The sequence below is a fragment of the Anas platyrhynchos genome, chromosome 13, assembly GCF_047663525.1.
Source record: "Anas platyrhynchos isolate ZD024472 breed Pekin duck chromosome 13, IASCAAS_PekinDuck_T2T, whole genome shotgun sequence".
In the NCBI taxonomy this organism is placed as follows: domain Eukaryota; kingdom Metazoa; phylum Chordata; class Aves; order Anseriformes; family Anatidae; genus Anas; species Anas platyrhynchos.
In genome coordinates, this window is record NC_092599.1 from 9,787,978 (window position 1) to 9,811,210 (window position 23,233).

At 54.8% G+C, this 23,233-nt stretch overlaps 3 protein-coding genes and 1 long non-coding RNA gene across 11 annotated transcripts in view; 1 reads left to right on the forward strand and 3 right to left on the reverse strand.

The window, feature by feature from the left end:
- SETD5 (SET domain containing 5) overlaps nucleotides 1-5,989 on the reverse strand; it is a 63,771-nt gene extending 57,782 nt beyond the window's left edge. The window contains exon 1 of one of the 2 annotated variants that reach the window (XM_027467345.3): nucleotides 5,835-5,989. The gene's annotated coding sequence lies outside the window, so the exon portion shown is untranslated. The remainder of the gene's footprint in view (nucleotides 1-5,834) is intronic. The other variant, XM_072044134.1, reaches the window with a different exon arrangement.
- An 819-nt stretch (nucleotides 5,990-6,808) lies between these two features.
- On the forward strand, nucleotides 6,809-19,198 carry LOC113845026 (uncharacterized). 4 transcript variants are annotated; one of them, XR_011812406.1, is made up of 5 exons: nucleotides 6,809-6,912; nucleotides 10,925-11,074; nucleotides 12,845-13,561; nucleotides 14,048-14,257; nucleotides 14,998-19,198. It is a non-coding gene; the product is annotated as an uncharacterized lncRNA (long non-coding RNA). The 4 variants fall into 4 exon arrangements; XR_003500199.3 differs by lacking the exon at nucleotides 6,809-6,912 and adding an exon at nucleotides 9,309-10,724; XR_011812407.1 differs by lacking the exon at nucleotides 6,809-6,912 and adding an exon at nucleotides 9,309-10,166.
- LOC101797129 (SRSF protein kinase 3) lies at nucleotides 6,974-17,860 on the reverse strand. 2 transcript variants are annotated; one of them, XM_072044143.1, is made up of 12 exons: nucleotides 17,720-17,860; nucleotides 15,558-15,622; nucleotides 15,291-15,399; nucleotides 15,091-15,178; nucleotides 13,252-13,342; nucleotides 12,949-13,052; nucleotides 10,887-11,049; nucleotides 9,745-9,830; nucleotides 9,207-9,314; nucleotides 8,675-8,744; nucleotides 8,471-8,563; nucleotides 6,974-7,161 (listed from the first exon to the last, which is right to left on the reverse strand). In XM_072044143.1, the coding sequence occupies exons 2-12, from the start codon at nucleotides 15,601-15,603 to the stop codon at nucleotides 6,974-6,976; spliced, it is 1,146 nt and encodes a 381-aa protein (XP_071900244.1). In that variant the 5' UTR covers nucleotides 15,604-15,622; nucleotides 17,720-17,860. The 2 variants fall into 2 exon arrangements, with proteins under 2 accessions (XP_071900244.1, XP_071900245.1); XM_072044144.1 differs by lacking the exon at nucleotides 17,720-17,860 and having other exon boundaries at nucleotides 15,558-15,664.
- Nucleotides 19,163-23,233, reverse strand: part of PLXNB1 (plexin B1) — a 74,062-nt gene continuing 69,991 nt past the window's right edge. For all 3 annotated transcript variants that reach the window (XM_027467343.3, XM_072044132.1, XM_072044133.1), the window contains one exon: nucleotides 19,163-22,991. In XM_027467343.3, coding sequence (XP_027323144.3) covers nucleotides 22,887-22,991 — 105 coding nt within the window. In that variant the 3' untranslated portion in view covers nucleotides 19,163-22,886. The remainder of the gene's footprint in view (nucleotides 22,992-23,233) is intronic.

The following is a 23,233-nucleotide window of genomic DNA, read 5'->3' on the forward strand; positions in this document are numbered from 1 at the left end:
TGATCCCCCATGGCACCCCAGCTTCCCAATCAGTGGTTCTTGAGCTTTTGCTTTTTCCAGAGTGCTCCTTCCTGCTGACCAGCCAGGGTACGTGCTCACGCCTCCACTCACTCCAATAAGCTCATCTGGTAATTGCTCATTAGGGGCAGCTTCCACGCCGGCATCCTGAAGGGTGCCAGTGCTAGAGAGTGACCGAGAGTGTTGCCAGAAAGCTGTAATTTGGGCAGAGGCAGGGCTGGGAAACAGGGTTATGCTGAAAAACACTGCTCTGCCGCTGGGCTGGAGCCACGAGGGGAAGTTCAGGTCCTCCCGGTGCCATCCTCTCATCTCTGCAGCTCCAGCACTCGGTCCCAGCAGCGAGCTTCTTCCCCTCCTCCAGCCTGAGCAGCGCCGGCTTAAATGGTCTTCCTTATCCAAATATTTCCATGCAACACAATCCTCTAAAGCACCAGCCACTTTATTTCCATGACACAAAGCCTGTGCACTACCATGAGACTGCATTCTCTGACTCTGACCGGTTAAGGCCCCGAGCTGTGTCTTGACTTTTTGTCTTTCCCCGAATCCTCACCAACAGGTCTGTTCTGCTAACAAGTCCGATGACGGGATCCCACGCTCATTCCCTATCAAAGGCTCGCCTTTCAACCTGCCCATTTCAAAGCCGAGAGGCTTCTTCCCAGTATCCCAACTTCAAGCTGCCTTCTGTACCACTGGCACAGCAGCTGAGAAGTTTGGCCCTGTAAAAGAAGAAGGGTGCAGAAGAAAACCCAGCCCAGCACCGCGGGCTGGCAGAAGCTCCCCGAGGATGACTGGAACACGCCTGAGTCAGGAAATGAGCAGCTACCCAAAGCCAGACAATGCCTTATTGTCAATGTATATGATTGCAATTGTAATCTCTCTCTAAATACGGACACATCAAAAGCACGGTGACCTTTCTACTCTAAAATTACTCCGAAATATTTTAGGGCTTAAGCGTTTTGTTTTCAAAACTCACTCGCATTCTGTCTCAAAAGGCTGCTTCTAAGTGAAAAAAATAACTAAGCTCCTTTAGAATGGGATGAATTAGACAAAAAGTTTGCTGCCTGAAAAACTGCGCCGATCTGGCTGCTTTGGATACCTCCCCTCTGCTAAACTTAGCCCTTCCGTGACCCCCAGGAAGGAATGCGAGACCTGTCTACGTTATCAAGTTTATACGGATTAAACTTTAGCATAAACAACAGCTCACTGCTGAATTTCACTCTAAAAGCCAAATTCCTGCCTGTTTCTCAATGCCACCGGTCTCCGTCCCTCCCTCTTCATCTCCCCTTTTTCTCTGCATTTGGTGAATGTGGGACTATTAGATTCCTGACCACAAAAGAAATTACTTCTCCTGCTCATGAAAAGCTCGCCCGTCAAACTTCTGACGAGTCCTCCCACATTTTTCCACCTTGAAGTCTCAGCACACCAGTGCACCTCTCTGAATATTTCCCATATTCCTCATTAAAACGTTGCATGCGCGCCTGGTAGGAGGAAACTCACCGAGAAAGCTTTTCTTTCCCCAACCTATTATTTAAAAATGTGTTTGTTGCGCTGTTTAAGCATTTAAATTCGATGTAAGGACCACAAAAGTTGCAGATTTACAAGTGAAACTACAATATTGACACTCCTGGGGGGGGTTGTCCACAGAGGCTGGCAGTAAGGCTACCACCCACCGCAGATTTCTTCTTCTGGGCTATAGCTTTTCAAGTTCAGACTCATCAGTTGAAGCGAGGGAAAAATCCCTGTAGCTATTTTTGTTACAGGAAAATAATGCTTCACCGGCTCGGCCGTGGGGGGGATGAACAAGAACCTCCTGATCTGCCGTGGAGCTCCCCCTCCAAGACAAAGAGCATCTTTGCTAATTATAGAAAGCCAAAAATTAAACTCCAAGTCGAGAAGAAAAGTGCTTCCCAGCGTGCTCGGTGGGACTCGCTGCAATTTCAGCAGCCCGGCAAGTCCCACCCCTCGGTGCGCGCAGCGGGGAGGCCGGGAGCGCCGCGCATTCCCCCCGCTCAGCAGGGACAGGGGCCGCCGCGCGGATGATTTGCTGCAGGAATATTGGAAAATTGCCACCAAAATAGCAAGTCCTGTAAAAAAAATAATAAAAAAAAAAACACCACCAAGAAACCCCAAGCAACTTCAGCAAGGAATTAAGGGAAGAGGAAAAGCGAAAGGAGCTCAGCTCCCACAGCCCCAAGATGTTGGGCTCTTGCTGCGTGACGGGCTGGGGCTTTTTTCGGGATGAAAATCAGCAAAAGGTTTGGGTGAAGCCAGACTGACATTTTTAAGGTAGAGTTTTGTGGGAGTTCAAACTTACCACGCACTAACTCTTGCCACCAGTCATGTAAGCCAAAGCCTGCCTTGAATGTCTAACAACTTGAACATACACGGCTGGTTTTGTTAAATTCGAAAGAGAAAAAAGCTAAAGAGACAAGTATAACGCCATGAGGGATTTATTTTAAAATAAACAAATGGCTGAAGTTTCATATGGTCAACTGAGATCTAGCGTCTGACACACCAGATATTTAAGCATACATTTCATGCTTTCAACTAAAGCACCGCTACTACTTCTTGTGTGAAAACCCAATGCCTACTACAACCTTCCTTACGTACTCAACATAATATGAATTTTCACTGGTAAAACTTCTTAATTACGCACAAAAGCAGCACCAGAGAACACACACATGTGTTTGCAGTGCAGTCACACCGCCATGAGAACAATGATCTCTGAATTTCCAAAACTCCGAGCACCCATCGGGTTTGTCCTACCACTGCCAGAGTAGACCGAAACATTTTTATCTCGTCACATCATTCAAAACAAGCTGGAAAAAGTCTGGCTGCCCAAAATGAAAGGCGGCACAGGCCACTGCACTGCGTGTCCGGGGCACCACACACTCAGGCCTCCCTCATATGCTTTGCACCTGAAAGCCTGAATTAGAACTCTTTTGTTTCATGAAGCATTTGGAAAACCTCAATGAAGCGCTGCTTTGTTTTTCCATTTTTTGCCCCCAAAGAGAGTACAAGCTTCTGAGAGCGCCAGGATGCTGATTCAACGCCACCTCTTTCCTATGGCATTTTTCAACTTTGCCCTATTACTTCTCAAAATAAGATGTGGCTGTAACCGAGTGCTCTTTCTAAAAAGGGCTTTAAACGTATGTGGGATTTCACCACCCCACCGTGGGCTATGATCTGAGGCAACACCAGCTAAGGAATATCGCTTTGGGCTCACTGAGGAGATGACACTAAAAGCAGGGCCTTGCCAGAGCAGTGTCAGTTATTCAACAGGATGCAGGGCAGCAGATTAATTCCCCATTAGAGCGGACGGGGAGGCTGTAAACAAAGGCTAAGGGGCACCAGAGGTGGCGAGCTGGGTTTTGATGCCCTCACAGCATGTTCTGCCCCAGCGCTGGGTGCGTTTTTAGGAGGGTTATGAGTTTTTCCCCTACTTCATGAGGCCGGCTGGGTGCTGGAGCCTCACCTGGAAATGCTACTCAGAGTTCTGCATCTGCTGCCAGAGCGGATTTTAATCATTTCTCTCGTTATCCTGCTCCTGGAATTTGCTTCAGGGGCTCAGCAATGGGCAGCCCAAAAGCCCATGGCAGGGAAAGGCGGGGAGAGGGGCTGCCCGGCAGAGGGGCGAGCTCACAAAGATGGCAGTTGTTCTCTGCTGCCACCGCAGCCCCCTCGCACACCGCATACCTCGACCCGTGTCAGCCCTACCAAGCAGGCGGAGAGCTCCCTGCCAGCAGCACCCAGCACACAGACAGCGGCCGGGGACCAAAGCTTAGGAAAGGAGGTAAGAAAGGCGCTCGCTCTTCCTTCCAAAAAAATAAAAATTAATAAAAAATTCAGAGGGAAGCTATTACGCTCCAGCAGACAGAGCGCGGATGGGAGCTGGCAGATTCCCCAACACACAGTCACGTCAAAAATGGCCTCCTGCAAACTGTTCCTTCCTCGAGCCTCAACCCGAAGCCAGGAACCTTCCCCACGGCCGCGGGACGTTTCGCCGCCGCCGCACGCTTTGCCACGGGGCTGCACGAGCAGCCGAGGGTAAACTGCAGGAGGGAAACTCTGCCCGCGGTCTGCTTCCAGCCCCCGAGTTGAGCCGGGCCATTATTTTGACTGCTCCCCGGTCTGTGAATGGAAAATCCCTCCTCAGCACTAGCGGGCTGCTGTCTGCCGCACACACCCACCGCACGCAGCAGAAATTCCAGTCAATAAGGCAAGTGGGGCCCAGCCGGTGGAAGGGGAGGAAGGAGACACACAAACAATAAGGAAAGCATCTGGCTCCGTTACTGGCCGGGAAGGAGGCTGGAGTTGAGGAGAGACACGGCTGCAGCCTGCAGTCAGCAGGAAGATCCCAGCGATTCTCCCTGGCCTACTTTCCACACAGCCCAAAATATCTGCGGAGGGTAACCCCGGCTTCCCAGCCCCGAGCGCGATCCCACAAAGCACCCAACGAGGCCGAAACCCAACCCAGAGGGTTCGTCAGGCGGGACCAAAAGAGACCAGGCTCTGCTCGGGGCCTGGGAAACGGCCCCAAAAAATAAAAACCTCTTAAAAAGGGCTTTCCCTTTTAGCCAGCCATCTCCTCGGCAGCAGGCTAATGGAGGCCGCTCGGCTGGGCTCCCCTGGAGAGCTCAGCCAAACCTCCTGGAGCTCCTCTCATAGCAACCGCAGCTCCAGAGCCCGCAGCAGCAGCTGCTGTCACCACCTTCCCCGCGTCCCCACAGGATCCAGAGCCAAGCAGACGCCCTCCTCCCCGCACCTCGGCGGCGAGATGACTTCCTGGGTCAACCGCAAGGAAAAAAATAAATATATATATATATAAAAAAAAAAGGGAAAAAAAAATCCCTGCATTTCCTATGCGAGCAAGGAAGGGAAATCTCCCATTGCTGCTGAGGGAAAGGGAAATGGGATCAAGGTGTTGGGGCTGTGCCTTATGGGGTAACAGCCCTCCTATATGGGGTGTGGGGGGGGATATGACGGGTATGGGCACACCGGGGGGCACCCAGCCGTGACAAAAAGCCAGGCACCCCCTGCCCACCCCCCTTATATAACGCTGGGGGGCTGCAGGGGGGCTTGGGGGGTGCTGCAGCCCCACACCCTTTATGGGGGCAGCACCCCCAAAAAAAATAAAACCTTCAATAAAGCCCAGAGAGGGCTGGGGTGGGCTGCGAGGCCTCGCACCTCGCCCAGAGGAGGAAGGGGGGGAGGACACACACCGCAGCACTGCCTCCCCCGGTTCTTTCCCCACCCCCCCCCGGTGCCCCCGGTGCCCCCGGTGGCGGTGACCTTGCTCGGTGCCGCCCGGCCGCAGCCCCCTCCCGCAGCCCCCGGCACCATGAGCAAGCAGAAAATGCCGGGCACGCGCCTCCCCCCCCCTCAACCCCCCCCACTCCCCGCCTCACCGTTTCCCTCCCTCCCTCTCTCTCTCTCCCTCCTTCCCCTCCTCCCACCGGCGGCGGTACCGGCGGGGCTGCCCCGGGCCGCACGGCGGGGAGGAAGACGAGGATGAGGATGATGATGATGAGGAAGAGGAGGGCAGGAGGAAGGCCTGCGGAGGGCCCCCCCCCCTTCACACACACCCCACACCCCCCCCCGGTGAGGCCTCGCTCCGCAGCCCCGAGCCCCGCCGCGCAGCCCCGTGCCCGCCATGATGGCCCGGCCCGGGCCTCCCGCCGCGCCTGCACCGGGCCCTGAGGCGGGGCAACACCGGGAGCCCCCCCCCCGGTTCCCGGTAACCCCCCCTACCCCCCCCTCTTCTCCAGCACCGGGCACGGCCCCGCTGCCTCCCGCCGCCTCCCTGCCGCTCCTACCTGGCCGGCCCGTTCCCCGGGCCCCCCGCGCGGCACTAGGCCCGGGCTGAGCGCCGCGGCGTTTCCCGGGCAACCGGCGGCGGCGGCGAGCCCTGAGCTGCGGCCCCTCCCCCCGCAGCGGCGGCGGCGGCGGTCTCACCCCGCGCCGGGCGGAAACGGCTCTGGGCGCACGGGGATCCCCGGCGCCGGCGCCAGGGGCGCCCCGGCCCCGCCCACTCCCGCTCCCCCGTCGGCCGCCTCGCCCCGCCCCTCGGCGCTTCCCATTGGCTTCCCCTCTCCCCTTCTGGATGCTCATTGGGCGGCGCCCGCCCGCTCGGAAAAGGGAGGAGAGTTGATTGGCTCGCCCGGCTGCCAATCCAGCGGGGCGGCCTGCTGAGGGGGCGGCCAGGCGGCGGTGCCTGGCGGCCGAGGCGCGCTACGTGCGGGGGGGGCGGGGCCCGCGGTGACTCCCGCGTCGGGACACGTGGCAGCGCCGAGGGGCGGGATTCCTGCGCGGCCGCACCGCGCATGCGCGGCCCGGCTGTGAGGGGAAGGGAGGGGGGAGGAGGAGGAGAGGAGGCGCTGGCAGGGGGAGCGCATGCGCAGTGCGGCGGGCGCGGGGCCTGCCGCTCGGCACGTCCGCGCCGCGGGGGGGGGAGGAGGGGGCGGCGGGGTCCTGTCAGGGGAGGGCCCGCCCCCGGCCGCGGGCCTCAGGGGGGCGGCCGCCGCCACACGGAGCCCCCGCAGCGGCCGTGCTGAGGGCGGGGAGGGCAGCACAAAGCGCTGAGGCCCCTCAGGGAGGCGGCGGGGCCCGCCCGCTGCCCGTTACCCGATTTGTCATCGATAACCCCCCCCTCGGGCTGCGGGGTGAAGGAGCGATGCGTGTGGGACGCGAGCACGGCCGCCTTTAATCCCTTTTTGCACCCTTTTAGCTTTGTACACGACTCTCCCAACCCCGCCGGGCGCCTCCCGGTGCCCCCCTCACCCCCCCCCCCCTCACACCCCCGGGGCACGAAATGGCCGCGGGAGGGCCCCGCCGCCCGCCCGCCGCCATCTTGTGCGCGGCGCCTCAGGGGGCTCCCGGCCCCCAGCGCCTCAGGTGAGGCAGGGCGGCCCCCGGGAGGGGGTTACCGGGGATGTGAGGGGGGAACCGGGGCCGCTCACGGGTTGTGGAGCCAGGCGTGCTGCAGGCACTGCGCGGCCGTGGCGCGGTGCTCCGGGGCGTAGCGCAGCGCTGCCAGGAGGAAGCTGGCCAAGGGGGCGGCCTCCTGCCTTCGCCAGCGGTACCTGTCCACCAGCACGGCCTGCAGGCTGCACGGGGAGAGCCGGGAGATCCGCAGGAGAGCGCCTGGGGGGGACATGAGGAGCGCGGAGACGTGAGGAGCACGGAGATACACGGAGCACGGAGATATGACGAGCACAGAGCCTTAATTGCGCTTCGCCAGAGGAGCGGGCTGCAGCTCTTCGCCTCACACACCTCAGCCGAAGCAGCCCTCCCTTCTGCGCTAACCTGCCTGCCTAAGCCTCATCCGCCGGCAAACCTGGCTCGCAGGTGTTTCTCAGACATCATCTGCCCCAGCTAGCGCCTGGGGCTTCCCCCCTTCTCGAGTAATTAGCTGAGAACGCACCAGGAGTGAGAAATGTTCCAGGAACAGCCATGGCACGGCCCTGCGCAGTCCCTGTGCCTGCCCAACCCTGCACACATCAGCTCGCTGCAGTGCCACAGTCACAAGACACTAACGTTTAATTTGTTGTGTGCCCGCTGGCCCCGTGAGGCCCAGGAGAGTGCCACTGCTGACCAAGAAGCCATCCTCGTCCCCGCGAGCGTGTGGTGTAAATGCGGTGACTCAGGTTAGGCATGTGTGGTTAGGCCAGCAGGGTTCTCACGGAGAGAGCATATAAAACAAGGGCTGGTTTTGATTCACCTATTTTGAGCACCACAGAAGGAGTAAACGTGAACAGGGGATCTGAACGAGCAGGGAGGTGTGTGGTGAACTGCAGCCTGGCACTAGTGTGCAGCACAGAACGAGGTGTAGGTAGGCAGGCTGTATGGCTGGTGAGCATGAGGAGGAGGACAGGCTAAATTGCAGGAGGATGGAGTCATGCAATGCCTTGAAGTCAAAAGACAAGGATTTCAAGCTGAATGAGTCAAAGGGAAAGGAATTGGAGAGATTAAAACAGAAAAGACGTTACAGCTAGGGCAGAAGGCTAAATATAGCAGCCATGGTGGAAGGATGGAAGGATATGAGTGTCCCAATCCTCCTCATCATCATTGTTCTCTGCCAGTGAATGGGTGAAGTGCAGCCGGTTACGCACTCTTTTCAGCTTTCCTGCCATGTAGCTATTTCCTGTCCTCATTTCCATGCTCTCCAGCTCCAAAGGAGGAAGGATGAAAATCTTTTCCCTGTTGGGCATTTGCCACGACCATTTTTGAGGCTTTTGCATTTGCATTCATTGCTGGAACGCTCCTGGATTGCAGAGGTGGCAGGGCAGGAAGTGTTACTGCACTTTATGAAATCTCCACCTCAGTTTTCTGTCCCTGCTTGTAGCCTGCGTTGTGTAACATCACTTCAGGTGGTTTTCAGCGCGAGCTGAGTAGGAGCGTGCCAGAGATCCCCAGTGATTTTTAGAGTAAACTTCCCTACTCCGATTCTTACCTGGCCTGCTGAAAAACTTTGTTGACTTGTTCCAGGAGAAAGCAATGCGGGGAGGAATTCTTCCCAGGAGTTCAATAATGCGAGCAACATGGTCTGGAGGGAGGGAGAAGAAAAAAAAAACACAAAACAAACAAAAAACACACACACCTAGATACAAAGATTGAGACACCTCTGTCAGTGAAATTAATACTGATGGGGTCCTACCATCATCTCTGGAGAAATATTTCCCGGGCTGAGGATCAAACAGACACTCCCCCGTTGCCATTTCAAATGCCTAGGAATGGAGCAGCCTTGTTAATTCTCTGACTGACGGGGAGTTTTTCTTCCTTGTTCACTCTGACAGTACGGGTGCCAATTTCCCTTCCTATCACACAGAACTGATACACGGAAGGGCTCCCTCTGCTTTGATCTATCCTGTGCCATTGTGAAACAGCTCCTTGAGCTCCGTCAGGATGGAAAGAAACCAGTTTGTGCCTGATCCAGTCAAGTCTCTGAGCTAACATACATGGAGTGCGAATTGCCTAAAGCGTAAACTAATTATAGTGAATTATATCAGCAGCATACTTTCAGTCCAAAGTGAAGGAGTGCAGACAGCCTGTTTTTCCTTCTCTGACTCAGCCACGGCAAGGAAGTCGTGCTCCACATGCAGCACAGAGGTGGGCGCTGAGGACATGCTGCCCCTGGCCTGGCAGTGTCAGTCGGCTGCCATGCACGCACGCGTTGCCTGCAGCCCTACCAGGCAGCCCGTGCTCCAGATGTCCGCGGGGGTGCCGTAGTCTAACCCAAGCAGCACTTCCAGGGCGCGGTACGGCTGCGTCTGAATCTCCTTGGAAAAAGGCTTGTACTGAAATAGAAACAAACGCCCTTTGGTTAGCAGCCATGCATGAGTAACAGCGATGCTTGTGGTCACAAGCTGTCCGTGCAGCACTGAGGATCTCGGGGGCAGAGCTGGATGTGTGCACTAAAATGTGTGCGGGAAACATCAGACCCGTTCTCGGCCCCACACACTGCTGTAAGGTTACCTCCCAGCATTTGAATTTGTGGTCGTACAGACTAACTGCAAGCTGAAGAAAGATCCAAAGCTGATGTCTCCAGGAGTGCAGCACCCAGCTGGGAGCTGGGAGTGCTGGATAAAACACCCACTGGAATCAGCATCACTAAAGCACGCTCTGAAGCTGCTGCTCGGCTGTGGAAGGACTGACACACAAAGTGTGACGGAAAGAAGTGCAAAGCATCCTGTGCTGGCACGGGACCGGGACTTGGAGCAGACTCACCGTCCAGCACGCGCTGCCCAGATCTGCAATTTTCACTTCTATGCTCATTAAATCAGAAACTTCCAGCTGATTGCCAGGATCACCTCCTACGTAGAAAGGACAGTGAGAAAACAGGTCTTTCTCCAAAACAACAGCTATGTATCATTTACCGTGGAAGATTCATGTGTGAAGTTTTGAAGTTTTTCAACCTCAAAGGTCCCAAAATGCTTTAGACAGATGGCTCTTTTTTTTATCACCAATAAAATGCCACCTCTCATTCCTGAGGAAACACAAAGGGCTGGTATCCAGTCAAAGTCTAAGAGGATGTTAGGGAGGACAGCAGCCTTCAGAGGAGTCGTGGGACCACGTGCACCTCTCCTGCTGCAGGGTGCCTGTGCGGCAAGCACCGTGATGGTGACATTTTCACAAGACTCTGGAAAAGGGTAATTTTTGTTTTACTGCTCTACTCTGAGCTGTCAGCCTGCAGCTAACATTGTGCCTTTCTGCTCCAAGCAAGACTCTCTCAGTAATTTGGCATTCCCTGATTGCCCCAGGGTTTGAGGGACAAAACGACAACATCATGGGAGAAATGCTCATGGGAGAACATTGTGGGAGAAAATACAAAGGGGCTCATTGCTGGGAGACTAGATCTCCTGAGAAACTCTCCAGCCCTGTGTTTTATTCTATATTCGCTCCGTTCTCTGAAAATAAATCATGTTTCAGAAGGCTTCAAAGATTAGACTGTACACAAGTCTCCCACAGGCCTCAGGGATATGGGAAATAAAGAGGAGATGTGTCAGCCAGCTTTCTGATCAGACCAATCCGTGCTGTGGCTGGAAATACCAGAGGAGGGGACGTTCCCGTTCTGACAGAATCAGCTCTGGCGTTGTGGCGAGGTTATTGATGAGCACCTGTGATTTGTCGGCGTTCCCCACGCACACCTACTGGCAAGACCACTTCCCTGTGGGTGCCTTGAGTAACTTGGAGCCACTCGGTCTGAGGTTTGTAGTAAGCAAAGATAGGAGAGGCCTCTCAGCCCTTTCAGCTGCCTGTGCTGTTCTGTACCGGTGTTGCAGGCGCTGTGAACTGCACCCACCTCTCCATTTCACTCCTGACAGCACCTTCTTCAGCCTCTTTTCTTGTAGAAAACCTCCAGAGCTCACCTGTTGCCTGTAACCTCAAATCTGTTCTCTGCCCACAGTCGGTTGCATCGCACAGCAGCCTTTGGAGCCCTTTATCCCGGATGCACAGCAGCACGTTCTCGGGCTTGATGTCTGCGTGGATGATCCGGCAGCGCCTGTGCAGGAAGTGCAGCCCTGCCAGCACCTGCGGGAGCCACACAGCACCTCAGGTTAGCAGCACAATGGAGGGAGATGGGGATGTACAAGCACCCTGCGTGAGCTCACAGTTGCACCCTAAAAAGGGGTAGCATCAGCTGGGCGGCCCTGCGTGCTTGGCACAGGGAGTTTGGGGACCCATCCGGAGAGTCCCCAAGTGCCAGCACGATGGGTGAGCCTGGAGAGCTGGAAACAGGACAGAGGAGGCCTTGCAACTCCAAATCAGAATTTTCTCCTGAGAAGCCACTTGTGTTTATGTGGCTTCTTAAGTCCTTGGCCCGCCATGCCAATCTGTTAACGCAGCATCATCATCGGAATGTAAGCTGGGAGTTGGTTGTAGGGAGTTTGACGTGGCCCAGGAGGGAGTCCCATCGAGCAGGGAAAGAGAAGGAGGTGAATCATAACCCGGACAGGAGGAGGGAGAGATGACGAGTGAGTGAGTGCAGAGAGGAATTAAGGGTGCTGCAGGAGAGCCATGTAGGGAAAGAACAGCTCACGGCAGAGCAGGGAGAGCCTGGCCGTCACAGGGGGAGAGAAACAAGGCGTGCAAGAGAAACACTCGCTATCAGAAGTCAATAACAGCGAAAAGGCTACTGGGGAGCTTTGTTGCCTTTTTCTAAACACTCCGGTCAGTCATAAAGGGCTGGCAAATCTTCTCTGTGTTATCAAAATCTATTCTGGGATGAACACCAGCCCCGGGGAAATACCAACCTTAAATGGTAACTGTGAAACACAGGGGAAGATTTAAATAGCTAAACCGGAGTGAATCAGAAGCAAATACTGCCCCAGTACTTATCTGAAGGGGAAAAAAAAAAAAAAAAAAGAAAAGAAAAAAGATTGTGAGATTTTACTATTTATGTAGATAAGGGAGTGGATCAAGCAAAAGGCTTGGGTGCCAAAAGGAGCACATCGATTAACACCACTACGTTTCCATATAACTTATTCAGGTGTTAACGGAGCCTCTTTAGAGAAAGAAGCAGATATTTCAGAAAAAGGATGGAGGAAGAAGTGGTTTTCTTTCTTGGCGTCCCTAGAGGGGCACAGGAATCAAGGTAGCAAATCTTCATCTTGGCAAGTCTGCAAACTTCTGATAAATCTCAGCATTGGAGGCAAAATGTGATGTTAACTTAGACCTCACTCAGGTTTCCCAATCCTTAGCTACACAGACAACACATAAGAAACTCGGCTTGCACAGCCTGTTTGATCAGCATGCCACATCCTTACAGGGGATGAAGGAAGTGTAGGCTCTGAGCAAACTGCACCAGCAATTTGGAAAGCCCTGGGAAGGAATTGGTGACAAGGCAGACCTCCAGCAGCCTCAGACATTACCGTGCAGACAGCCGAGGGCAGCCCTGAGCCCTGCCGGACCTGAGTGCTGTCAGTCTGGCAGCAGACCAGAGGGGACTTCTCAGAGTAGCAGGAGGACAGAGAAATAACACGGTTTGTCAACAAGAAACATATCCATGGCAGGCTGTTTGTCCCCTGCTACTCCTGCAAGCAGCTGAACTGCTAGAAAATTCAACGAATTGCCGTCCCTCTGTCCCCTGGTGCAGGTCTGCAGATTCCTGACTCTTCACATCACTGCTCCTGACCCCTTTCCACACCCGGTGAGACAGCAGGCACGGGCAGAAATGCACACTGCCCTGTATTAATGAGATTGTGGTGACTTCCCAGTCTGCATTTTATTTAATGTTTTCTCTCCTCAGGCCCAAAAGAAATAGCTCCTGTTTGCCTTTAAATTGTGTGCCTTGGGCACTGACTCTGTGTTGTCCCTTTCTTCGCAGGTGCAGTCATAGGAGAGATCGTGGCAGATGACCCCAGGATGAAAGCTGTGACTTGTTGCCAACACTGCCATGGTGCCCTCACGCAGTTAGAGCTCAGTTCTCACCTGCTGTAAAGATTTTTTCACGAAAGGCAAAGGCAGTCCCCGGGCTGCATAGTTACACATCAGGCATCGCAGGGAAGGACCCAGGGCCTCAAATACCAAGCACGTATGTGGGAGAGAGTCATGGATTCACCAACAGAGAGGAGGTGCCACTACCAGCCTTTTATCCCTCAGCAGGGCAGCCAAATATCTCCCCAGCCAACCTCCCCCCTCCACCACCTTCATGCGCCCTGGTTTTACACCATCCTGTGGCTCCCCAGCGCAAGCCCAAGCTTTGCTGACCCAGCATCACTCCCAGCAGAAGGATATGGAGGCCGTTCTCTCCGATCATTCTGAAGTCATCTAACAAACAGACAATGTTTTCTCCTGCCCGGTCCTTCTTCCTCATGCTGCTCACCTGAGGGGGAGGATTTCAAGAAAGCTGCAATTAGAGACATATACATACACAAGGACGCCTTGCACCCATGTTGTCCTGTTCTACAGCCTCTCTCTTGCAGGGGTTGACGTTTCATGAGAAATCCCATGAAAACAATATCAAAGAAACCAGGCTCCGAGCACACAAGCAGAGTCTGTTACCAGAGAACAAATTTCTGTACATCATCTTCCCCTGGACCAGGTAGGAGCAGCACCCTCTCAGCATCTGAATAATTCAAACTGTTGTTGGTCAGCTGAAGGCTAGGGTGCAGAGCAGCTTCCACATCTGGAACAGCCCGCTGCAGTGGCCTCTTTGGGCCAAAAAAGGGTTGGCTATGGGCAAGTGCAGCCGAGATCTCTGATACTGAGTGTTGGGCGAAGGGGTGAACACATCTTTTGTAACCAGGAGACATTACATAAACCTAGCACTTGGGAGGGTCAGAAACAAGCCAGAGGAGATGTTTCTTCACACAGCACACAGCTAGTTGGTGGCAGCTCTTGTCACAGGGCGCTCTGGGTGCTGAAGCCCACATGGGCTCACAGGAAAGCAGGGCACGCTGCCGCATGAGGCTGCTGCCACAGAGCGCTGATCTGGCCACAGCAACAAATACTCTGTGCGTATATATATAAAATACAAACATACGATGAATTCAGATAGAAATATATTCATTTTTTCTTTTTGACACAGCTGTAACCATGGGCGATTTGGGGTTGGTTTTTGTGCAGCTGCCAGATCTGCAGCAGCACCAGGAGGTGCGTGGAAGCCGTGGGGACCGGGCCGCCTCTTCTGGCAGTGCTGCGGGCACAGACCCTGTGCTGGTGGAAGTGGCCCTGGGAACAGCTACGTCCTGCTGAATGGAAGGCGTGTCGTTCGGAGAGAAGCAATAAGAAATTAAGGGTAAGGTTTGGTCTATGCACAGTATTGTGCTGATGTGTAGAAAAGCACCCCTTTGATTACATTCAATTAGTGCCACTTTGTACTTCCTCTTGCATCACCGAGTCTGGCTCATATCCCTTTGGAGAGGGCCTGCAGATTTACAGGTACACAACAAACCTTTTCAAAACCTGCTGGAGAAAGGCCTCGGAGTAATTTGAAAGGCAAAATGTAATAGCTTCTGTTCACATAAAGCTGATGTAACTTCGTATTTAGGTAAACTCCAAGAATTGTAACGAGCTTTCTAGAACTAGCAGGTCAAGCCATCTTCAAAGGCAACTAGCTGGGACTCAGATGCATGCACCTAATTACTACATCCATTAGCAAAGGCAGAAGGAAGCTTTCTGAGTCGAGAGGTTTATTATATGTTTGCTGCATCCTGCATTTTTTTCCTGGATATTTCCTTTTACTTCAGTATTTGTGTTGTGATAAAGCAATGCCCTCTGAGCTGGGAAGAACACAAATAGGGCAGAAACATTCTCATCGCTGCTTAAAAACAACATTACCACTTTTCTCTGTGTGTTGTTTTTTCCACCCTGTATTTCTCTGGGTTCCTGCTATTTACTGGATTTTGGTTTCAGCTGAAAGAAATGGGCCGGCAGGGTGAGACGCAGCCACCTGTCCTAGCAGGAGGAAGAGGAAGGTGCCTGTTTCAGAGTCAATGTGACCTAATAAATTATCTAATGTCTTTTTCCATTCCCCAGCCCAGCTCCTCAGGCTGAGACCTGGAAGAAGGGATGGTGAGGCTGATTCTCTGAACTCAGCAGCAAAGCACACAGCCTGTGAATTTTACATACGCATCGGAGGAGAGAGACCTCGTCCTGGGCAGCCTCAGCAAAGCCCTCCCTGCTCTTCAGGACCTTCACAGCTACGTTCTTCTTCTTCCTACAAAACGAACCATGTCTGTAAGCCAGTGCACGCCAAGGTGGCCTGCGAAAGGGACAAGCCCTGCCCAGGAGAGTGGCCGTCCCTCCCCAGACAGTGGCCAGCCCCTCACCTCGTGTCCTGGCACAGCCAGACGGTGGCAAAGGCCCCGCAGCCCAGCTCGCGCAGAGCCTGGTATCGCGTGTTGAACACCTCTCCTTCCCGCACCGGGTGGTGGCCTCCTGTGGGGAGCGTGGCCAGGAGCCATTACTGATGGCCTTAACCACCCTCAGACTGACAGGGCAGCTGAGGACAGCGTCCTCCCAGAGGGACAGACGGACGGACGGGTCCCTGTGACCCGTGAAGACCCCGGCACGATGGCTGCGGTGTGAGGACTGACCTGAGCGCTGTGCTGCTGGCTCCTCCTCCTGCACCCGCACCTCCATGGCGGTGTTCCTGCAGGTCCTGGCAAGAGGGGACAGAACCAGTGGTGCAGTGTCCTGCAGGTTAGTCCTTTAAAGAGAGTTAGAGACCAGGCAGCTGCACACGTTGATCTGCACAGCTCCCGTTTGCTCTTCTATCCCTGCTCCCCATTTCTGCTTGATCCAAACCTGGAACTGGGCTGTTGGGAACATTTTGGGCACCTCAGCGAGGTAGGGATTATTTTAGGATTATTTTAGGAGTTCAGGGGAGGAAAGCTGATGGGCTGGGGCTGGACTCCTGCCTCTCAGGTGGGAATCTAAGGGTTCCCTGTGCCCCGCGTGGATTCCCAGTGGCTCAGGGGGACCGTGGGGCCCCTCCGTGGCTGTGACACCGGCCTGTGCAGAAGGCCAGCCTCCATATGCACCCCATCTCGGGGCTTTCACTTGCAGGAGGAGCTTCGCATCCCAGGTAGGTGCTAAGCAGAGCCTGCATTTCAGAAGCTGCCCTGCACATCTGTCTGCAGCCTGGGGCCAGAGCAGGGCTTTATCACTGACCATCCCGTGACCCCCTACAGAGAGGCCATAGCGGAGGGGAGAGGCTGTTCCCCGGCGTGTTTCTATGGCAGCAGAAGGTACAAACACAGGCAGCGCAGACAGACAGATGCAACTGCTGCTCCCCCAGCCCCGCAGCACCGGTGTGGAATTGGCTTCAGCACTGGTCACCTGAAATAGCACCCCCCAGCCCCACGTTGCTAATGGAAATGTGGATTTACACTGCCACGGGCTGGGTGCTCCCAACCCAGCGTTCCATAATTCGGAAATGTCACTTGCTATAAGCTTCACATGAACTCGCGTTGCCAGAGCTTGTGACAGGTGATAATAACCCAAGTAGGCCATTAGCAGGGGTAGAAATATCGACCTTTAAATCCTTCAGAATCAGGTTGCCAAACTCAGAGCTTGTCTGCACCGGAGGAATTTCAGAAACAGGCCCAATGGGCTGGCAGTGCTGGTGCGTGCCCTGTCACACGCCTCATGGCAGCAGCCACATGACTGGGAGCTGCCCCGGGACAGTAACATCTTCCAGGTGCTGGAACAGAAGCACGACTTCCTCAAAAGCCTAGAATTTCTTTCCATACACTGACAACCCTATCCCAGTACAGCAACGGAGCCATTGCCTGCCTTTGGGCACCAAGCGAGCTCCCAGCACATTTCTAATTAAGGCTCAGACTGGGCTGAAGGCTGCTCGTGTGGTCAGGGATACCCAGAACTTCCAGAGCTGATACTGCTCCATTTACCCTCGCCCATGGAGTGGTGTGCAAGGGACTCAGAATGCCTCCAGCTCCATTACACCTCAGATTCAGCATTTACACGTGCTCTGAGTCAGCCTCCTTTAGGCACAAATCTGCAGGATACCGCATGTCCGCATAGCCACTTTGTCAAATATTTACCAGAGTTCGAGCTGTGCAACAGAGGTGAGGCCAGAACTGTCCTCACCTGTGCACAGACAGCCTAGCAGTAACCCTGCACGCCCCTGCACCACCAGGTATACCCAAGACCTCCCAGTTCGCATCTTTCAAGGTTTTGGCACATCATTAGGACAGTGCACATCGGTCTGAGAGCTGGGCAACAGCCCTAAAGATTTTATTTCTTATGTCACTCAGCATCCACCTACCAAAGGAATAATTCAAGAACATGCGGGGATGAGAGCTCAGCAGCATCTCCCCTGGATGGATTTTTATGTTAATAGGAGTTTTGCTTTTGTCATTAAGAGCTGCATCATGCAGAACCCGCTGGGTTGTTGCAGGCCTGGAGCAGGTCAGAAAACTCAGCCTGAAAACCTGCTGCTCTCACCTGCTCTGCGGTAGCTCCAACGGGCAGGGAGGGAGTGGTGGTGCCTCACCTCTGCCTGCACAGCTCCACCTGCAGAGAGGGGTGCAAGGAGCTGCCCCTGCTGCTCACCATACATCACAGTGCCTGAAGCTGCAGAATCCAGCAATACTCCCTCCAGCTTCTGCACGAGTACAGCCCTGGCTGAGTGCAGCATCCCCACGAGTCGCGACACACAGCGCAAATCGCGACACGCAGCACAAAAGCAGCCCCATGGGCACGCAGGGCTCAGCCCTACTGCCCTCAGACTCACCGTGAGGCAGCTCAGGAGGCCGGGCACGCCACCCCGCTCGTCATCTGGCTCGTGCTGGAGCTCCCGAAAGTGAGCTCCCACCTGGTGCTGCTTTCCTTTTAGCGTGTGCTGCCCGGGAGGGGTGTCCTTGAGCAGACCAAGCCCTTCGGCATCGCTGGCTGGACGTGCTGAGGAGCGGGGCAGGGTATCGGATCTCAGCACCGTTTCTGGGAACAACCTTGGCTGCAGGGCAGCAGGAGAGCCGGGACAGCTGCGGTGGGTTTGCTTTACTGCTGCACCTGTCTGCGCAGCCCCTGCCTCGGCCGCCCTGGCAGCAGGTCCAGCAGCCTGCTGCGGCTCCGCGGTCTCCACAGCAACTATTTATAGAGGGAAATCCACAGCTCTGCCGAGATGGAAACGGGAAAGTCTTCCCCCTCTGCTCCTGAACCCGGAAAACACGAGGCTGCCTGGTGGTTCCCAGAGGGAACACGCTCCCCGAGCCCCCACGTGTGGCACTGCCCACCCAGGGCACCCAGGTACAGCGCGGTGCAGCAGGCACACTCCAGGTGGGGGGACAAGGACACGGCTCCTGCACCAGCGAGGCAGCATGGCTCTCCACAGATGCTGCACGATGGCTTTGGTGCAGGAGCAGCTTCCCCCGGCAGAAGGAAAGGATTTGGTGCAGAGCAGCCTCGCTGGGCGCCCCAGCAGCCTTGCAGCACTGAGGAGCGGCCACCCGCAGCGAAAGCACTTCGCTATTTCCCCCCGGCCACCTGCAGCAGAGCTTGGCAGCCCCGGCCGTCCCCCAGCTGGGGCCCTTGTGCTGTGCAGCTCAGGTTTCCTGGCTGAGCCTGCAGAGAGGCAGCCCCAGAGCAAGGGGTTAATCCTGCCCCGCTGCCAAACCAGGAGCCAGGGCCTCGCTTCTCCCCCTGCCTGTGCCCCTCACCTGCCGCCCCCGGCACTAAAAATACCAGCGCAGGGGCAGAGACTGCAGCGGGGCTGGGTGCTGAGAGCCAGGGCTGGGGCAGCAGCGAGGGAGAGAGCTCTGCAACCCCTAAAAGGTCAGCAAGAACACAGATGGATAGGTGAAGGAGGGACTACAATGCAGTGACTATATATATAATATAAATAAAGTTGGAAAGAAGCCGACTATCTAAATCTCTGCTAATAAAGTAAGAGGGGAGGCAGGATATATGGCCCTGAAGCCAGCTATAGGAGGCCGGGAAGAGCTGTGCAATTCGCTGACAAATTAAGAGTCGTTCAGCTAATTGAGGAGCGCTGGTTTCTGCCTCGCCCTGGTGGACACCAGCGATGAGCACAGAGCACAGCTCAGGCAGCATCGCCCCCACCCACCCTAGGAAAGCAGCCAGGCATTCCCCCAAGGGATTTCCCCCACTCACACCCCAAAAGGTGAGCACATTGGGGGCAGCTGCGTCACCGTGCAACACAAGCGGGACACGCAGGTTGTATATTAAAATTTATTGAATTATTGTGTAAGAATTCTCTTTATTAAAATCATTTGGACTCTAAACTGATTATTTACAGACAAAACCTTTTATATCACCAATAGATTCCTACATCTCAGAACAGTATCTACAAACAGTTATTACACTATGTAACAAAATTCAGATTTTTTTTCAAGCTTTTTATATTAATTATTAATTCCAATTTGAGAAAGACAGTACCTCGGGTGCTCTGAGCAGAACTCAAGGTGTGGCAGGGTATAAATGCAGGTCAGGCCATACCGTAACAGAGACAGACACCACGTCACACGGCTGGGAGAGGGCAGGCACCAGGACAGAGGACCAGGAGAAGAGCTATGAGAGCAAACCGGGTGTTCAGGAAACCAAAACCATCGTCCTGACAAGAAAGGCACCAAAAAAGCAGCGTCTCGCTGCGACTGGGGCACACCCTGAAAAATAAATGGCATTCCACCAAAGCAGCGGGATCCAAGAACCCTTTTATTTTCTTTAAAAAGAAACTAACCATCATTTCTCTGTAAAAAAAAAACTCCCAGGTACAGCCCAAACGTGCCACTGGGCAGACGAAAGCAGCGCTCTCACGTCTATGCGGTGTGCGTGCCCGTGGCTGTGCCAGCAGGAGACATTCAACGCACTAACAGATAACCTGTAATACTGATCAGCTCTCAGCCTGTCGTGCAGACCACAGAAGAAGCAAGTTTCTTTCTCTGACCGCAGCACAAAACACTCAAGATCACCTTTTGGGGACTGCGAAGGGAGCACTGCCATCCCTCGCAGCCCTGCCGTTGGAGGGGCCGGGCGAAGGCTGGGAGAAATGTGGAAGGATTGTGAGGAATAAATAAATAACTCTTCCCTGCAGTAGGGAGTCTTACAATAAAAAGCTGTTTTGTGCAAATCTCCATGCAACAGAACCCTGCTGGAGGAAGGGATTTTGCCACAGGAGCAGAGAATGGACGGAGAGAAGGGGGGGCCGTGCCCGAGCACCCTACGAGGGGCTGGGGGAAGGAGGACACCGAGGGCGCCTCAATGGGGAGAGGTGGGCACCAGTCCCCTGCCCTCACTGTACCTGTACCAGGTGCTGCCTCCTGCCTGGCCACGCACAGATGAGCTGGAGATGTCGAACACATCCCCCATGTTTAGCTCTGTTTGCAAGTCCTGATTATTGCTCTGATGAAAGCAGATTTTCACAAAGTAAATCATCTCTGACATCTGGGAGTGCTACTGAGAAGCAAAGAGGATGCAGAGCTCGATTCCCCCAAAAGCTCTCTGCGTAGTTTTACCCTGACCGGAGCAGGAGATGCTGCAGGACCCAGAGAGCTGCCAGGGGCGAGCAGAAGAGAGCGGGATGCCTGGCACTGACCCCAGGAGAGCCCCTGAGCCTCCCTTTGCTGCTGTGAGGCAGATCCAGAACCAAGCCTGGTGCTGCCCTGCTCTGGGAAAGCAGAGAAAATCCTGCAGAACTAGGAGCAGACATGAGCAGCCCGCTGAGCCTTAGGTGCAGCAGATCACCTGCGGCTCCTGGAAGGTGCTCAGCGAGTTGGAGGCCACAAACCCAGCCCTGCTGCCCAGAGCAGCAAGTTCACTGTCAGTGCACAAGTGGGACAACGCTACACCACCGCTGCCTGCCGCTCCTTCATCCTGCCCTGAACCAAGCAATCGCCTCCCATGGTTCCTAAGGGAACAGGCTTTGTGAACTTGCATTTTATCTGCTTTTTCCTATCTGCCAGTCCTTTCCTCCACCCAGCTTTTTTGGGGCTAATTTCCTCAGATTTAGTGGAGACAGAAATTCCAGAGATGCTAAGCTCCCAAAAGTTCATGGAATAGGGTGGTCAGGCAGGAGACGGACCCAAACCGGTGCCCTCCTGGTGGAAGAGAGACAAACAAACTCCGGCCTCCCCCTCCTGCCCCAGTGGCCACCCAGTATAGCAGGATGGTGGCGCAGGGACGGCGGCTGCACCCTGGGCACAGAGTACCTGGGAATGCTGCTGAGATGGCCACAGCAGGGAGCTGGCTTTGTGGCAGGGAGTCTGTGGGAAGACAGGCCAACGCGTGCTCGTTGTATTGCTCAGAGGAAATCTCACAACCGCGCAGCACTCACATGAAGCCAACAGGCCTGGAACTGCTGCGATACGCAACAGAGAGAGGTAGGGATGTGATCGTGCCCTGTTCTAGCTCTGGTCCCTCCTGGCCTGCACGATCACTGTCTAAAGGGAGTGACAGGAGTGAGACCTGCTGGTCTGCCCCAGGCATGCGGGACATCAGCCTGGGCTCAGCAGGGGATGAGAAGAAGTAGGGTAACCTTTCAGACAGGAATTCACTCACAGAAGGGCAGAGTGCTCTGTCCACAAGGTGAGAACCGCCCCGAGTGCTCTCCAAGAGAGAGCAGAGGGGCTGGCCGGCCGGCTGGGGACTGACTGTGTGCGCTGCTCCGGCCTCTCCTTGCTCGCAGCAGCACTCCTGTTCGCAGGGCGCCCAGCACGGTTGTGCTTCTCGGCTTCCTGGAGCTCACAGCTCCCCAGATAACCCTTCTGTGTGCCACCACCGGAGAGTTCGGGAGGTGAAACTGAGGCATAAGGCGAGCCTAAGAGAAGAGCAAGAGCACACAGCTACGTCTCGAAGCGAGCTGTGAGGAAAAGCAAGCTGCTGTTACGACAATGCAGACGTCTACGAGTTATCCCTGCAGACAAAGCAGTGGAGAACACTTCGCTCCAGTGCTGACAGACGTTTGTCAGTAGAAGTGCACAGAGATGCTTCTCCGAGAAAAGCTTTGTCTCAAAGCCACAAAATTAAACATTCTCCTTTAGCATTTAAATACATTATCTTTCTGAGGGTATTTACAAGTCCAGTTCAGAGCAGCAGAACAGCGAGACACCAGAGGAAGGGGAAGTGGCACAAGGCATTTGTTGTGCTTTTCAGAAGAGCAGGGTGACCCCGACCACAAGGAACCAGGAACGACGGATCCAGAGCTGGGTCAGAGGAGACCAAGGCGAGCTGGGCGGCTGGCTCCTCACGTGCTAAATTTGTCCTGAGGGAAGGGCCAGGGGGTGGTGTCCACTTACAGGGGGCTCCTGGGCGAGCACGCCCGCTGGTGAGCACGCGACATCCCAGCAGGCATCGCACACACCGGGGAGCAGGAGGCCGTCGCCATCAGACCTTTCCACACCCAACATCCAGAACCAGCAGGAACACTGCTGCGAGGAAGTTTCTCAGCTGGGGTACTGCAGGAGCGCTCGCTAATCCGTACAGGGACAGAGGTCAGTGTAGCTGTCAGCCAGGGGAAGCTTCCCGTATCCCTAGTGAGACGAGCGGCTGCAGCCAGGGAGCCTCCCCAAGGGCACCCGTGCGAGGCCAGGATGGCAGACACGGTGCTGGGCGCTGCCACCCGCCTCTTCAGCAGCGCCGCTCGGAAGCTTGGCACATTCACCTAACGTCTGTAGGAAGGAGCCGTGTGGTCCCCTGAGACTCCGTCAGAGGAAAACTGAAGTTCGTTTGTTTTTGCTCGTAAAAATGAAAAAAAAAAAAAAACTGTAAAAAAATATTCTCTGAGATGCAAGGACGCTTGTACTTCGTACTGCCTTGGCCATCCCCATGCGTGTCACCCGCTGGTTCCTTGGAGAGGCTGGTTCCAACGGCAGCAGGGCACCCTGCACACAGCCAGGACGAGCACAGCCCTGTTCAGCCAGGGGAGAGCAGTCTGTCTGCGCCTGTCACAAATCCGTGACCTTGTTCTCCACAGCTGCTGCAATCTGTTGTAGCCTGTATCCCAGCTGCATCTTCTGTGCTGTTGGGTCTTCTTCCAAGGCTGTGATGATCTGCAACGAGACACAGCTCACTGCCTGCCCTTCTCCAGCGCACGGCGCTGCCAAGCGGCTCAGCTCCATGCACAGGGGAGGGCACAGAGCGTGGAGAGCCCCACGCTGAAATCCAGCGTGCTGAAGTGTGTTTGTAGCACAACTTAACCACAAAGTGTTCTAGATTTGTCCTAACATGCTATGTAGAATTCATAGCGTAAGAAGAATGCTAAACTTCGTACCTGAAAATTCTATCTTTTTTA